Below are 15,963 nucleotides of genomic sequence, written 5' to 3'. Positions count from 1 at the left end.
ACTGTTCTTCTGCCTTGGAACCAATACAGAGTATTGATTCCTAGATGGAAGGTGAGAGTTTAATAATAATAATAATAATAATAATAACAATAACAACAACAATAATAATAATAGAAGTATATCATAGCTATCTTACAATGCTTTACCCAAATTATAGGACATTATTATGGAGAGATACCTAATTAGATTAAAGAGTTTATGGTCTTGAACATAAATATCTTTTGTTTATTTGATCTTAAAATTCACACTTAGGAACTGAGTTCTTATCCATTTGTTAAGTCAGTTGTCTGCTAATTACAAAGCCTTTCTAGTTTCCTTTATATTTCTATTTCAAAAGGCATTTTCCTACCACAGTCTCTTTATATATGTAGTTATGATTTTAAACAATTCTACATTATTTCTAGTAATTTTGAATTTAATTTATTTCAGTGAAATAACTTGACCAAACAAATAAATGATTTAAGATAATTTATAAAGTTCTTAAAAGAGCAACACTATATATATATATATATATATATATATATAGTGTGCTAAATTGAAAAGTACAGGTTATTTTTTTCAAGTTATATATATTTAGAAAAATGCTACAAATACCTGGTTTGACAATGAAGCAGATAGAGAAAAAATAATAAAAGATGTGATTTTAAAACCAATTTTATCTTATATGGTTATATAAAATTTGCATAAACTATAGTATAGATGTTAATTCCAAATCACAATATATAAAATATTTTATTTACAAAGGTAAATTCCAAATCCTTAAAAAAAAAAAAAAAAGAAAAATTCAACTTTTAACAGTAGGCAGTATTTTAATAATTAGGAGAACTGTTAGTCTTACACAAGGGGGCAGCATAGATGGCTACTCTTATGACAGTTATTTGTACAGTTAAAGAAAGGTCTCCCCTTGTCCCAAGCATCTTCTTCAGTTCACTGTGTCAGAAATTTTGTCACTGAGGATTATACCTCTGGATTTTGAAGACATCATAAGTGATTATCCTGGAAGCCAAAAGAGCTGACACCTTAGTATTTAATTAGTTTAAAAGATTGTAGGTGTGGGGGAAAATTCTTAGAGGCAAGGCTGGTAGAGAATTGGCAAAAACGAAGGTAGTAGAGTGTCTAAGACGTGTATTACCTTCTTTACTTTTTGCCAAGGTCAGCCTGACTAGTCTTGCTTTGCTCACAAGTTTCTGGCTCCAGTTCAGTGATCCTTAAATATAAACCTTCATTTGAAGGAGGAGGATAGAGAGGAAGGGTAAAAGGGGAAGTTTCTTGAGACTAAAAGGAGAGAATTGGGAATTTTTAAAAACCAATGTCTTTGAGTTTTATCTCTAACTATGGACCTATTATGTAGGCATAATTTAGAGCTATTGGTAATCTTATTGTATTAATTAGTAAGAATTTATTTAGCGCCTACTGTGTACCAGGCACTGTGCTAAGTTCAGGGGATACAAAAAAAAGGCTAGACAGTCTGCCCTGAAGAAGCTCATCATCTAAGAGGAAAAACAATAAGCAAACAAATTGTACAAATAAGTTATTTATAGGTTTGTGTAGAGAAAACTACCTATTATTAGATCCTGTATTTAATTAACAAAAATCTTGGTTGTTATAAAATAAGTGTTAAAAAATAAAGTTATTTACTGTCATGCAATTTTAAAACAGATATAATAGGTTCTCTATAGAACTTAAAACATTCTCTAGAGTCAGCTAGGTAGCATAGTAGACAGAGCACAAGACCTGGAATCCAGAGGACCTTGGTTCAAATCTGGCATTGGATACTTCCTAGCTATGTCCCTTAAGCAAGTCACCCAGCCCCAATTGCCTAGTCCTTGATGATCTTTCCATCTTAGAACTGATACTAACATAGATGATAAGAGTTTGGAGGGAGGGAGGGGAAGCAAAACATTCTCTGAGTCAGGAATAGACAACCTAAATTACTAGTGCTTTGGCAAATTTTAGATGCTTTATAACACTCCTGTAATTATAATAATAGCTGGCATTTACATGTGCTTTACAATTCACAAAGCATTTTCCTCACATCTGCAAGTTCTTGGTATAGTGCAAGTATTATGGTTAAGTGACTTTCCTATAGAATTGGTACTTAAACCTCTGTCTTCTGGCTCTTAGTCCACTGGATTTTCTACTACACATACTTCGTGGACCCATACCTTCCCCCTTTTCTTCTGTATCCTATCTCTTTTCTCCTGTTTTTAACTTTTGCTTCATTTTTTTCCTACCTAAGGAGCATGTGGCAATGGTATTCACATTTTTAATCTTTAGCACTACTAATCACTCTTAGAAATAAGGATTTTGTTGACTCTTTTATGTTGATTAACTATTTTTTCTTACTTTATTGTATTCATCCCTAAGGTTCCTCTCAGCTCATTCTGTGATTCTCTGATTTTTAGTTCATTTAGCTCTATTCTGCCTGAATACTAAATTAATTTAATACTAATTTAATATTAATTTAATACTAAATTTAATTAAAAACTGATCTCTATTGATTATACTGACCAAACATGGCTCTGAAGAAGACATATGAGAACACCTCTCTTCTTTGCAGAAGTGGAGTTGAGTACTTATGGTGAGGGAGCACCAAATATATCACTGGATTCAGGCAATGTTAGTTTTCCTGAAGTGCTTTTTTTCCTCTTTCTTTTCTAGAATTTGTTGTTAATGATAAATTTCTGGGTGAGTGAATATATTGGAGAATGAGTGATATAAAAATAAAAGATGTCTAAGTTTTCTTAAAGTTTCTTAAAGTGTTACATCTTTGATTCAACATAATAGTGCTTCAAGCTTGGGGCATTACTATTTTATTTAAAAATAAATGCAAAATTAGTTCCCAAAATTGGGAATAATATTTTTTGGAAAGCTATGCTAAATTCTGTATGTCTTAAATGATCAGATAGCACCTGTCAATTTTTTTACGAAATTGCTTTAACATTCAGTCTCTGTGGAGGCTTTCTCTTGCTTAGCTTTCTGTGCTTCTGCTGTACTATCAGACACTACTAGGTTAGTTACACTGCTGGCATGCCCTGGTCTCTCCAGTTTGTCCTGAATGGACTTGGCAGTCCGAGAATGAGCATGTAAACTTTTGGACCTTACAGATGGGAATCCACCAGGCCGGTGTGGTTTCACAGACAATAAGTTTTCTGTGGTAGTTGCAGTTCTGCCAATGACAGCTAGAGAAGAACGAGAGGCTTTGGGAACTGCTTCTGTAACATCAATTTCATCTTCCGTGTCTGTTAAGTGCTCTTTTTGTTCTGCTTGTATTGCAGCTTCAGAAACATTTAAAGGGAAATCTGTACTACGGGATCGAGAAATTTTCTTTTCTATTTGGTATTTCCATTCTGTAGTCCACTGTTCAACTGTCGTAGGACATACTTGATCCATAATTGAACTATAATCTGTACTCCAGTTATTAACTCCGCCAATTAGCTTTCTTTCATGGGAAAAAACAAAGCTTCTAGACTTCGTAGTTGTCTTTAAAGTTTCATCGGGGTAGTAACGTGTTACTTTTGTTTTGTCTAATGGGTAAGAAATAGCTCCTTCCAACTTTGTCCTGTCTACTTTTAACTGAGTATTCTGAAAATCTGATCTGGCCTGTCCATTCATAACATCTGTTTGACTTAAGCCTTGGGAAATAGTTTCATTATTTTTTGAATTTCCATGTTTTTCATCTTCTTCAGCTGAAATACCAATATTTGGACCAGAGTTTGGTAAATCATTCTGTATGTCACCTAATGTGATTTTACAGCAATCTTGTGTTGTTGATATATTTGTGTTGGATATCATACGTAGGCTTTCCTGACGTTCTGGTACCAAATGCATCCTTGATTCCTGACCATCCTTCTCTTCTTTTAGGCGAAATGAACAGGCCTTTTTACGCAATCCAGGACCTGGTGACAGAGGAATGATGCTATCCTCATAAACTAACTCTTCTCCATTGAAATGATATCGATACATGCTATAGCCATCAGAACTATTGATACTACTTTGTCTTAGAAGAAAAGTTGCATCACATTCTGAAGATGCTCTGGAGCGTGTTGGTACCAACTCAGACTTATCAATTCCTGCAAGCTTTTCAAGAGCATTCACCATTCTACTTGATAGTTCTTCCAGTTGAGAGAGCCGAAGGTCCACAGTTTGTAGTGAAGCTTTCATAAAATGTTCTCTTTCATTTACTTCTTCTAACCTCATTGACATGTTTTCGACTCTGTTGAATAGAAAATAATAGACTGAATGTATTAAAAGTTTAAAGAAGTAATATAATAATGTGATTTTTTTAGGCTTTTAAAAATCATGAAACATTGAATGTTTATTTAGTCTACATAGAAATCTTGTGTGTGTGTGTGTGTGTGTTTGTAACTAGCTATTAGTTATTCCATGGTACAAATGTTAAATTTTTAAAAATGCTTGTCTATGACCATGTCAATCAATCATTCAATACTTATTAAGTAACTACTAAGTATCAAAAGACAGTCTTTACCTTCAAATGGATTGTATTAGCAATTATCATTGTGATAGCAAAATGACATATAACAAAATTCAGATTACTTTGAAATTCAGAGGACTGAGGGAATGTACTTCCAATTTATCAAATTTAGATCATTACATTTTCTAACAAAATAATAAATATTTAGTAAACTGGGAAATGTTTCTTTAAATCATTCACTATTTTGAATAGATCAATATTGAGTTAATGAGCTTATATTCTATAACAGAAACGGACCATAGTGTCCCTGTTAAATGTTTTTCCTCTAGAACCACTGATGATTGCCTATAGAATTTTAATATTTCATAGAGCATAGTTTAAACAACACAGATGCAAACCATACAAGATTTATATAACTTCTTAAAGAGCAAAGGAAATGTACAATATAAATTATTTCCATTCTGTTCCCATAGACTCCGGAGATCATGTAGATTGGAATATAGGGTTTTTAGTGGCTTCTAACTACCAAGGCAGGTAGAAGACCTGTATCCAGAAGGGAGCTGAAGTGACTAGTTTAGGAGACAGGGATATGGTGTTTAGCTGGAGAACCAATTTAGGAAGCAGAACTGAATATCTAGGATGAAGTAAGGAGTAGAAGAAAATACAATGTTGGGTAGAAATATTCAATACCAGGTTAATATTTGGGGACTTGAGTTTTACAAAGTTCATACAATTAACTGCACTCATTTTCTTATTTTACTTAAGCATTTTTATGTCTAGCCACCTGAAGCTGGATCCACCTTCCAACTTTCTCTTTATTAGTTCCATGTAGAGATTCATTGTAGGCAATTGGAAATGCTGATTCATAAGAGAGGCCAAGACTAAAGCTATATCTATATCTATATCTATATCTATATCTATATCTATATCTATCTATCTATCTATCGATCGATCTCTCTATATATACTCTTCATAGAAGAGTCAATCTGAAGTAATTATACAAAGAAATAAGAACATAATATAATATACCCTTGGGAAATAATCATGTTCAGTATAGGTGTCAAGAAGAGGATAAGGATGTAGCAAGGGAGATTTAGAAAGAATGGTTTTAGAGGATGGAGGGGAAACCATGATAGTATGTCTGTGAAGCCGAGAAAAGACAACTTATCCCATTAGGAAGGAGTGTGTTCAACAGTGTCAAAAACAGCAGAGATATTAAGGATGATGAGTAATGAAAAAAAAGGCAACAAGATTTGATGATCAAGAGGTAATCTCAAATAAAGTAGTTTCCCTAGACTGGCTGAAGCAGAAGCCAGATTACAAAGTTGAGAAGAAAGTGATTGGTGAAGTAGTAGATGAATAATATATCACATCTATAATTATGAGGGGTTGGAAGAACCTATTTAAAAATTATCTCAAGAAGGAGAAAATAGCAAAGGCATGGGGGAAAAAATAAGGAACCCAATATTACCCCAAAAGGTGACTCAAAGACCACTAATAAATATCAACCTATGTTCTTCTCTCTCAATCATATAACATCTTTATGAAACCTATAAAAAATCAAGGACATCATTGATGAGGCTATTAGTTGAGAATAAAGAGACTATCACAAACAATATGTAAATATGGACTATATATTTACCATTTCACAATTAACTGAAAAAGAGAATTTAAACTTTTTCCTTATGGTTCATTACAAAAAAGTATTTCAGGGGGCAGCTGGGTAGCTCAGTGGATTGAGAGCCAGACCTAGAGATGGGAGGTCCTAGGTTCAAATCCAACCTCAGACACTTCCCAGCTGTGTGACCCTGGGCAAGTCACTTGACCCCCATTGCCTACCCTTACCACTCTTCCACCTATAAGTCAATACACAGAAGTTAAGGGTTTAAAAAAAAATTAAGAAGGAAAAAAAAAAGAAAAAAAAGTATTTCATTCGGTAGAAGAAAATATTGTTTCACAGACTCTTTCACAAGATATTTCCCATCCATACATAAAATTATCCCAGATTGCTTGAAGGATCTAAAAATAGAAATAAACTTGTTCAATGGCTCTACGATAAGAGATTAAACAGAAGGATGTATGTTTGCCAAAGGTATTTGTTATTTTGATGGAAGAGATTCAATGAGGGTTTTTTATCAAGTACTTTAGATGCTTCTGTTTTTGGATAACATTATGCTGATTGTATCAAGTCCCATATTGCACAACCTCTTGGAAAAGGTCTATAATCACTGAAAGGAATTTGTGTTTTCCATTCACATGAGAAAGATTTAGTGGATGAAGAATGTCTGTTGCACAGATTTTGATATGCATTTGGATAGACACCTTCTGGAGCTTGTCAAGCAGTATGTCTCTCTAGAGTAGACAAAATAGACAACCAGTTGGGCCCAAAGTGCTAAAGGAAGACAGCAGGCTCAATTGCTCTCAGGACATTTACAAAGCTCTTCCCATGAAAGTAAAGATCTGTCTTCTAAATGCCAACATTTTACTGTATGGTTACAAAACATGGAATATAATTGACTCCCCAAAACTAAAAATGAGTATCATACAGAAGGTGTGAAGGGTGTGAGCAAGCTGCAATATATAACTAACAAGAATTCTGATGTCATCAAAGAACCATATTACAGTTAGTGTGGCAAAGTTGAGAGATGGAAGATGGACAGAGTTCTTCAGTGGTATCCTAATGTTGAAAGACAGGCAACAAATTCATGTAAGACAAAAAGCAATAAAAACCTTCCTCAGATTGTATGCATCTCCATAGCAAACTTTTGAGAGAAAATAGATGATGAATATGATGGATAAGGATAGACAGGTTACCAACTACATCTTTGGAAGAAAATGAAGAATCAATAAGATTATAGGTTCAGTTGAAATGGTATTGCATTCCTTGTAGAAAGAACCTAGATTACCAATGTTTTACCTAAAATAAGGAAAAAAAAGATTTGCTTTTGTAGCAGTTTGTCCAATTCAAATAGTCATCTCTCAGTTTTTTAGTCTTTTCATTCTGCCTAAGAAATGTAAAACCTGCTATAATAAGAATTTTTTTCTACTCTTCTCTTTAGAAAAGGAATCATAGGGGGCAGCTGGGTAGCTCAGTGGAGTGAGAGTCAGGCCTAGAGACAGGAGGTCCTAGGTTCAAACCCGGCCTCAGCCACTTCCCAGCTGTGTGACCCTTGGTAAGTCACTTGACCCCCATTGCCCACCCTTACCAATCTTCCACCTATGAGACAATACACCGAAGTACAAGGGTAAAAAATAAAAAAAAAGAAAAGGAATCATAATACACCACCCCTCCCAACTTTTTCAGACTGAGAGCTACTTGTATGACTTAATTTTTCATACTGTCACTGAAGTTGCTTTACTGTCTTTGTCAAGTTACCCCAAGAAATAGCTTTGGATTGAATTTCATTGACTGATTTTATCTCCACTAACATCCTACCTCAGTACTATGCCATGGGGTTGCCCTTCTGGTTCCTTTGTTTGAGGGGCATTGCCTTTGGCTTGACTCACAAATTGGGACAATAGGGAGTATCCAACATGTGATGGACTGGTTCAAGATTGTGAAAGGGAATTTTTATTTGCTTTATCTATTTTAAGTTAATCAATCAAGAACTTAAAGTACCCCTACTTAACTCTTAGTAAGTCACTAACAGAAAAAGTTCACACCCCCCAAAGACCACAAGCACTGCCCTTTGGGCAGTGCCAGGCAAATTGGGAGGCTGTGATTGTTTCCTATGAAGTGGGAGAGAGATAGGAAGTGACGTGAAGTGACGTGTAGAAACTGCTTATAAAAAGCCAGCCCAAGGACTCCTGAGGAGGCATTTTAGGAGTAATCTGCTAAAAAGGAGGCTTTTTCTGTGACTCATTCTGTGAGGTACTTTACAAAGATGCATTTGGCATTGGTAAGTCAGGCTGAAGAAGCATTCTGCACTGCATAGATTTAGCATTGTGGCTGGAGCTGAAGGAAGAGGCTTATACTGGTTAGACCCTTGTTGAAGAGGCTATTGGACTTCCACATAGAGATTGGAACTTTGTCAGGGAATGAGCTGAATTTCTTTGGATAGGAGCTCTAGAGTGATAGGCTAGGAAATATTTTCTACTTCCCTCATACATTTCCCTCCTTTTACTATATTTATATTAAATTAAATTATTAAAAGCTACTAACAACATTTTGACTTAAGAAGTTAATTTTATATATGGCAACCACAAACTTTTTTTTTTTAACAATTCTTTATTATTTTTGTCAAACCAAATTTTTAACTATTATATTTGGCCACCCAATTTTAATTATTTCAAGATCTAGCTCAATTCAGAGAGACTATCACCAGAAAGATGATAACCAGGGGCTAAAGTTTTTGGTTACAGCTGCTCAGGATGCCATCTGCCTAGGTATGCAGATGTGTGATCAGCCAGTGGAAGCAACATTCCCCAAGTATGACAGTGAAGAGAAAGCTAATGATACTAAGAATCTCAATGCCTGCTAAAGCTGTTAGTTTAAGCTGTTACTCTGTACCTATGTGACCTTGAACAAATTACTTAATTTTTCTAGCCATTAATGTCATTATTTGTAAAATTAGGGGGCCTGCTGAGTCTTTTCTAGCTCTTAATCTATGATTTTATGAATGAAAGTAAAGATAATCTGTACTATAGAAGTAACCACTTTATTTATTTATTTTTTTAGAAATAATCATTTTAAAGTAATAATTTCCCCTACAACAGAAAAGAACATTTGAACAGAAAATATACTTTTCTCAAAGCTCCTCTTTTCCCTAAGAGAAAATCTTTATTTAAAAAGTATATCAGTGCCCCAACTTTCAAAAGAAGTTATCTTTTGATTATAGCAATTTATATAATGATTTAATGATTTTATTTTTTTAAGAGTCAAATTCTAGTGTGGATGCTGTGTTTTGTGCTAGTTTTGTCGATGAATTGGTCAATAAGCATTCATTAAGCCTTTAATCTGTGTTAGGCACTATGCTAAAACACTAGAAACAAAAAGAAAGGCAAAAACATGTAATGTTTTTCTTCTTCTATGATTTTATCTTGGTGAAATGAGCTTTTATCAAAACCTATCCAGTTCCTGAAAATTTGAAGAGCTATTATGATGATAAGTGGCCTTTTCTCTGAAACACAAGAGTAGTTTGAATAGGATTTTCTTTCCCTGTTTGTTTCTTTCCCTCCTTTATAGTTGCATTGACTTCATAGTCTAAATTTCCTCATCTAACCTTAGAGTCCTTTTGAGAAAAGCATTAGGGAAAAATTTTTTAACCACATAACACATGATTTCCCATATGGCAGTCCTTTAGAACAATTCCTGAGGTCTTCCCCATTCTTTTAGATCAAAGGAAACCAAAAACAAATAAAAACTATGCTCTTAACAATGAACAATTTCTCTTTTGAACTTTTTGAACTGTATTTAATTTACAAGTCAACTTCCAGCATCTACTTCATTACAATATCTATATCTCTATATTTCACTGGAATACTTGGATAAAATTCCCCATAGTTAAATCTTACATAATAAAAGCATTATTTACATAATCTGCTTCAAGTAATAATCATTGTGTTTACTTTCTAACTTCCCAAAGTGATCTAATGATTAACAGGTTGAACTCTGGATTTTTTTTTCCATTTAAAAAGGATGCAGTCATATACTTTACTCAGATCATATAATATTTAGTTATCATTTAATTTTGCTTTTTTAAACTCTTTAAGCCATAGAAGTAAGAGACGTTAGCCTGATTTTACCAACTGAAATGAATAATCATATACAAATAGTCTTTAGAACCTATTTAACCTTTTATATTTGATTTTTTAAGTAATCATTTTCTATATTGAATCCTATCATCTTCAGCATAATATTTTGGATGAGTCCTCATAAGTTAAATATTAAATAGCTGTATGTGAAGCCTAGAACTTTAAAGTCCTATAGTAAGCATATTATTAAAATTTGTTTCACATATAGTCACCTTTTCATGTGCAGTGATCTTAATTCACCTGCAGGGCATTCTGTAAATTATATGGAAACATTTCTTTAATGACAGAGCCAAACGTTAACATAAAATAACATGATATAGCAGTTGATCCCTGAAAAAAAAAACCCATGCTTTAGGATCTCATAGCACTGTGTACTTGAGGTCTAAGACTATTTTCACCCTTCAATTATGTACCAGATTTGTAGACAGTAATGTTCTCATCTACCATAAAATATACAAACTGGTTATTTTTGTTTCTTTCCATTTCCTTATGTAGGACTTGCCTTTCCACTTCTGTAATTGTTGTTTTCATTTGTTCAAAACTAAAGGAAAACTAGTAGTAAAAAAAACAAAACAACAAAACAAAACTTTTAAAGTGTCAGAATCAGAGTACATTTTGAATTTTTTAACTTCTCCAACCCATTTATTCCTAGATAATGTATTCATTGTAGTTGAGAGATTATTACCAATTAATAATTAATTACCAATTATAACCAATTTTAATCTGAAAAGGTGAATTTTTATCCCCCTTTTCTAAGAGAACAACAAAAAAAGTTATATTAGTAAATATTAATTCACTGAGAAAAGCACTAAGAAGAGGGGAAGAAAAGAGAGAGAACAAGCTTAATTTCTTTTGAGTACTTAAATTCTACTAATAATATCTGAAATTTATTTAGTGCTTTAAAGTTTACAAAGTGATTCTTATTTGACTGTTACAAAGACCCTATGAAGTAGGTACTATAGGTATTGTTATTTCCATTTTACGACTGAGGAAATAGACTGAGAGAGGTCAGATGTTTTGAGAATGATCATATGGCTGGAAAATATGAGAAATAATACTTAAAGACAATTCTTTCTTAATTCCTAGTCCAGTATTCTGTTCACTATTCCACTCTGTAGGTTACTCATTCATTCATTCAACACTTTTTAAGCATCTATTATATTCAATCACTAGGTACTGGGGAAGATACAAAGATAAATAAAACAGGATCATTATCTTCAAGGAGATTACATCCTATAAAAAAGATGAATACAGCACAAATTAGAATGTGTTAAATTCATAAATAGGGGTATAAAATGTTATGAACTCAAGTGAGAAAGAAATTTCTTATAGCTTATATAAAGGAAGTGTCTTTATAAGTGACTTCAAAACTTGTCTCTCTTCTCTTTTACCACTGTTTGCCATTTATCCTAAGCATTTTCAATATCTGTATTCAAAGCTTTTTCCTATGACTCCCATGTTACCCACTAAATTGAAGCCATCATTAACATCCTAGAAGTCTTTACTCTCTTAATTTTTACCCCTTAACTGTTACATCAACATATTTATAAGTTCCGTTAGCCTATATTCATTTATGCTCTTAGGCTGAGAGGTTTAATTAGAGAAAGTCATGAAACCATACTGATATGGCCCACTACAGATTCATGCTATTATTTATTATTTATCAGTTTTAGAATATATTCCCACAATAGCTATTCCCAATCTTCTAAAAATATATTTTTAAAACTTTTACCTTCTGCCTTATCAGTTATAAGACAAACGAGTGTCAAGGGCTAGGCAATTGGGGTTAAGTGATTTGCTCAGGGTAACATAGCTAGGAAGTGTCTAAGATCAGATATGAATCCAGGTCTTCTTGATTCTAGGCTTGGCATTCTGTCCACTGTGCTACCTAGTTGCCTTGCTAACCTTTCCAATTTTATTTAAGCCTTTCTTTCCTCACATACTGTAACCTAGGTGTCTCTGGGCATGCCTAGTTCTCCTAACATGGAGAAACCCTTGAGGAGCCTTTTGTGATGCCTATTTTACCCAACATAGAGCCCATTTCATCTCCTATGATATGGGCAGGGTTAGCTTCCTTTGACTGGCTTTCTATCCATGTAAAGCTAGTAAGACTGATCTGTTCCTCTCTCTTTGCTGCTCTTATGAGCTATGTCTAGAGGATGAAGATTGTGAAGAGTGAATCAAACTCTCTTGTCTATCAATCAGCAACTTTTAAGTTAATCAATCAAAAACTTCCTAATTAAGTTACCTACTTAGTACCTTACCAGTCACTAAGTATGAGGGTGACAACTCCAGAGGCCACACCCCCCCCTTTCCCTAGCCTTGGGCAGTGCTAGGCAAATTGAAAGATTTCGACCTTGAGAAAACTGCTTTAAAAAGGCCAGTTTGAGGATTCAGTCTGGGGCTCTGTATTGGTGAGCTGGACTGGAGGAGGAGACTCTTTCCTTGGATCCTGCAATGGTGAGTGGAGTGATTCCTTCCTTGGTTCTTCAGTGAGGAGACCTTCTCTGCTCATTGGTTTGGTGGGACACTCCCTTCAGCATGAGTTCAGGTGATATTCTTGGTGGTCTTAGCCTCCTGTGCACTGAAGGTTCCCTGCAGATTCTTAGCACCTCCTGGCTCTTTGGATTTTGGCTTCCTAATTAGGACTTTGGATTCTGGTGATATTTGCTTTTGGATTCACATTTGCAGTTTGGAGACATTAGGATTAAACTTTGGGTATTGGTAGCTGGACAGTACTTTCTGTCTCTTTAGCCATATTTTTCCACTTTCATTCTTTCCACCTCTTTGTAAATAAAGCTGCTAAAAGTCATTTTGACTTAAGATGTAATATTTTTAAATTGGCAACCACAATATTACTTTAGAATTCTCATATTTAGCATAAAACCTAAATTTAAATTCTTAAAAGATCATCATTCACTTAAAGCATCAGTGCCATGAACTGTGTTTCCCCTACTCCCTGTCTTTTATATCTCCTTCTCCCTGATAAATGAGTCTAGGGATATTTGTTTCTGTGGCATGTTGTTTGGCCTCATTTCAGGAGTTGGAAATGAGAGTTTAAGCTTTGGTGACTTGAAATGGGCCAGCATGGAAGTCCAGAGAAACCTGAGTGTCTGGAACTTGAGCCCATGGTGAGGTTTTGGGACTTTAAATTGGGCTGTGCTTTATAGAAACAGAACTAAAATATGAACCTATACCTTTTCCCCTCCCCAGAGACTGAGATGTGCAGGGGAGAGGAAGATTATGCCTTCTCCATGTTGGGGAAGTAAGTTTGTAGGTTTGTGATTATACTTTTTTGAAGAAAATATTTCTATAAAAATGAACCTACTATTTAGTAGTTAATGAAACTGTATAATTAGAAAATCTTGAACCCCTGAACTACATTACCCAGAACCCCTTTCCTTTCATCCATGTTGTATCTTCACATGTTGTTTATAAGTTTGTGGTAAGCCCTCCTTCTTTCTCTTCTTCTCCCTCTTTTCTCCTGTGCACGGCTGGGTTGGCTCCCTCTTTGTTCTAGCTTTTTATTCCTTTTTACTTCAAGTTATTATTAATAAATCATATTATATTTAATACTTAGAGTATTTGGATACTAATTTTTAATCTTACAAAACTGAGGTACAGGGGATCACCTCTTCCTTCATGCGGAGGAACACCTTTCTTTGGGGGTTGGAGCCATCTGCGAAGAGCCTAGACACCCTCTAATCTCTTTAAGGATCTTGGAGTTGAAATCTAATCTATCTGGCCTTCTAGGCAATGAGGACCAGGATGGTCTGTGTTACATACATTTTCCTGCTTCTCATACCTGTTTCATCTTCCCAGCAAATGACTGTTGCCTTTTTCTGGAGAAGACTAATACTATGATGAATGACTCCTTTCTCCTCTAAATATCTGTTTCTATCTATCTTTTATCTTGCCCTATTTCAGGGGAAGAAATGGTTTCCTTCCCAAGATTTAACTATGTCTTCAGTCCAATAACTTTTTTGTCCAAGAACTTGCTCCTTAAATTATAGACTCTCTTCAATGTCTTTAATTTTTCACTTTCCACCAGCTCTAGTGCTATGCCATATATATGTGTGTATAGATAGATATAGACATATAGAAAGAATAGACATACACATACATGTTTTCATATATAAATTTTCTATCATATATGTATATACACATACAAAGACACATAAGCATATGAAAAATCCTTCTTGTGACCCTATTTCTCCCATTGATTGTTAATTGCACATTTTGGGGATTTATAGGGTAACTAAAATATCTAGCCTTTCAGGTGAAACCAAACTGATTAAGTATAAATCCAGAGTATATAGCAGTGATGGTCATATAGAACTGGCATAATTTCACTTCCCTGTTTGAAGAAAAATAAAGATTTTCCTAAAGTTATTTTGTTTTGTTTTGTTTTTTCACAGAAAAATTTTATTTAATTAATTTAGAAGATTTTCCCATGGTTACATGATTCATGTTCTTTCCCTCCCCTCCTCCTACCCCCTCCTGCAGCCAGTGTTCAATTCCACTGGGTTTTACATGTGTCATTGATCAAGACCTATTTCCATATTATTGATATTTGCCCTACGGTGATCACTTAGAGTCTACATCCCCAATCATATCCCCATTGACCCATGTGATCAAGCAGTTGTTTTTCTTCTGTGTTTCTACTTCCATAGTTTTTTCTCTAGATGTGAATAGCATTCTTTCTTGTAAGTCCCTCAGAATTGTCCTGGATTAATTGCATTGCTGCTAGTAGAGAAGTCCATTATATTCGATTGTGCCACAGTGTATCAGTCTCTGTGTTTATGGTTCTCCTGTTTCTGCTCCTTTCACTCTGTATCAATTTCTGGAGGTCATTCCAGTTCACATGGAATTCCTCCAGTTTATTATTCCTTTGAGCACAATAGTATTCCATCACCCACAGATAGCACAATTTGTTCAGCCATTCCCCAATTGAAGGGCATCCCTTCATTTTCCAATTTTTTTTGCCACCACAAAGAGTGCAGCTATAAACATTTTTGTACAAGTCTTTTTCCTTATGATTTTTTTGGGGTATAAACACAGCAGTGTTATGGCTGGATCAAAAGGCAGACAGTCTTTTAAAGCCCTTTGAGCATAGGTCCAAATTGCCATCCAGAATGGTTGGATCAATTCACAATTCCACCAGCAATGCATTAATGTCCCTATTTTGCCACATCCCCTCCAACATTTATTACTTTCCCTTGCTGTCATTGTAGTCAATCTCCTAGGTGTGAGGTGGTACCTCAGAGTTGTTTTGATTTGCATTTCTCTAATTATAAGAGATTTAGAACACTTTCATGTGCTTATTGATAGTTTCGATTTCTTTATCTGAAAATTGCCTATTCTCCTAAAGTTATTTTGGATGTATGGCTTCCCTTCAAATTTCAAGTGAAAGATATGATTTGTATTGATTTGTTCTATTATCAATGAACATTAAATAGCTTGTACCATTATAGTCTTAATACCATAGTGTCTGGAACAATGTTTTTGCATAGCAGTCAGGAAAAACTTTTTGATTAATTGATTCCTTAAAGTACTCTGTTCTTTGTAACTTGAGTCAGATTGTTGCATGTCCAAGAAGTAAAAAGCCTTTTGAAGACCACTTAAAAATTTCCAAGAGTAAGACTTACATGAACTGATGCAGAGTGAAGCGAACAGAACTAAGAGAACATTGTATACAGCAACAGCAATATTGTTTGATGAACAACTGTAAATGACTTAGTTTTTCTGAGCAATACAGTGATCCAAGACAATAC

The 15,963-nt window shown here is 34.4% G+C and overlaps 1 protein-coding gene across 1 annotated transcript in view; it reads right to left on the bottom strand.

The window, feature by feature from the left end:
* Nucleotides 1–2,937: 2,937 nt before the first annotated feature.
* The window catches only part of TRPM1 (transient receptor potential cation channel subfamily M member 1), a 191,495-nt gene continuing 178,469 nt past the window's right edge, over nucleotides 2,938–15,963 (bottom strand). The window contains exon 27 of the mRNA XM_044665395.1: nucleotides 2,938–4,216. Coding sequence (XP_044521330.1) covers nucleotides 2,938–4,216 — 1,279 coding nt within the window. The remainder of the gene's footprint in view (nucleotides 4,217–15,963) is intronic.

The sequence above is a fragment of the Gracilinanus agilis genome, chromosome 2 (genome assembly GCF_016433145.1).
Source record: "Gracilinanus agilis isolate LMUSP501 chromosome 2, AgileGrace, whole genome shotgun sequence".
Lineage (NCBI taxonomy): Eukaryota > Metazoa > Chordata > Mammalia > Didelphimorphia > Didelphidae > Gracilinanus > Gracilinanus agilis.
This window is presented reverse-complemented; position numbering and strand designations above follow the sequence as displayed.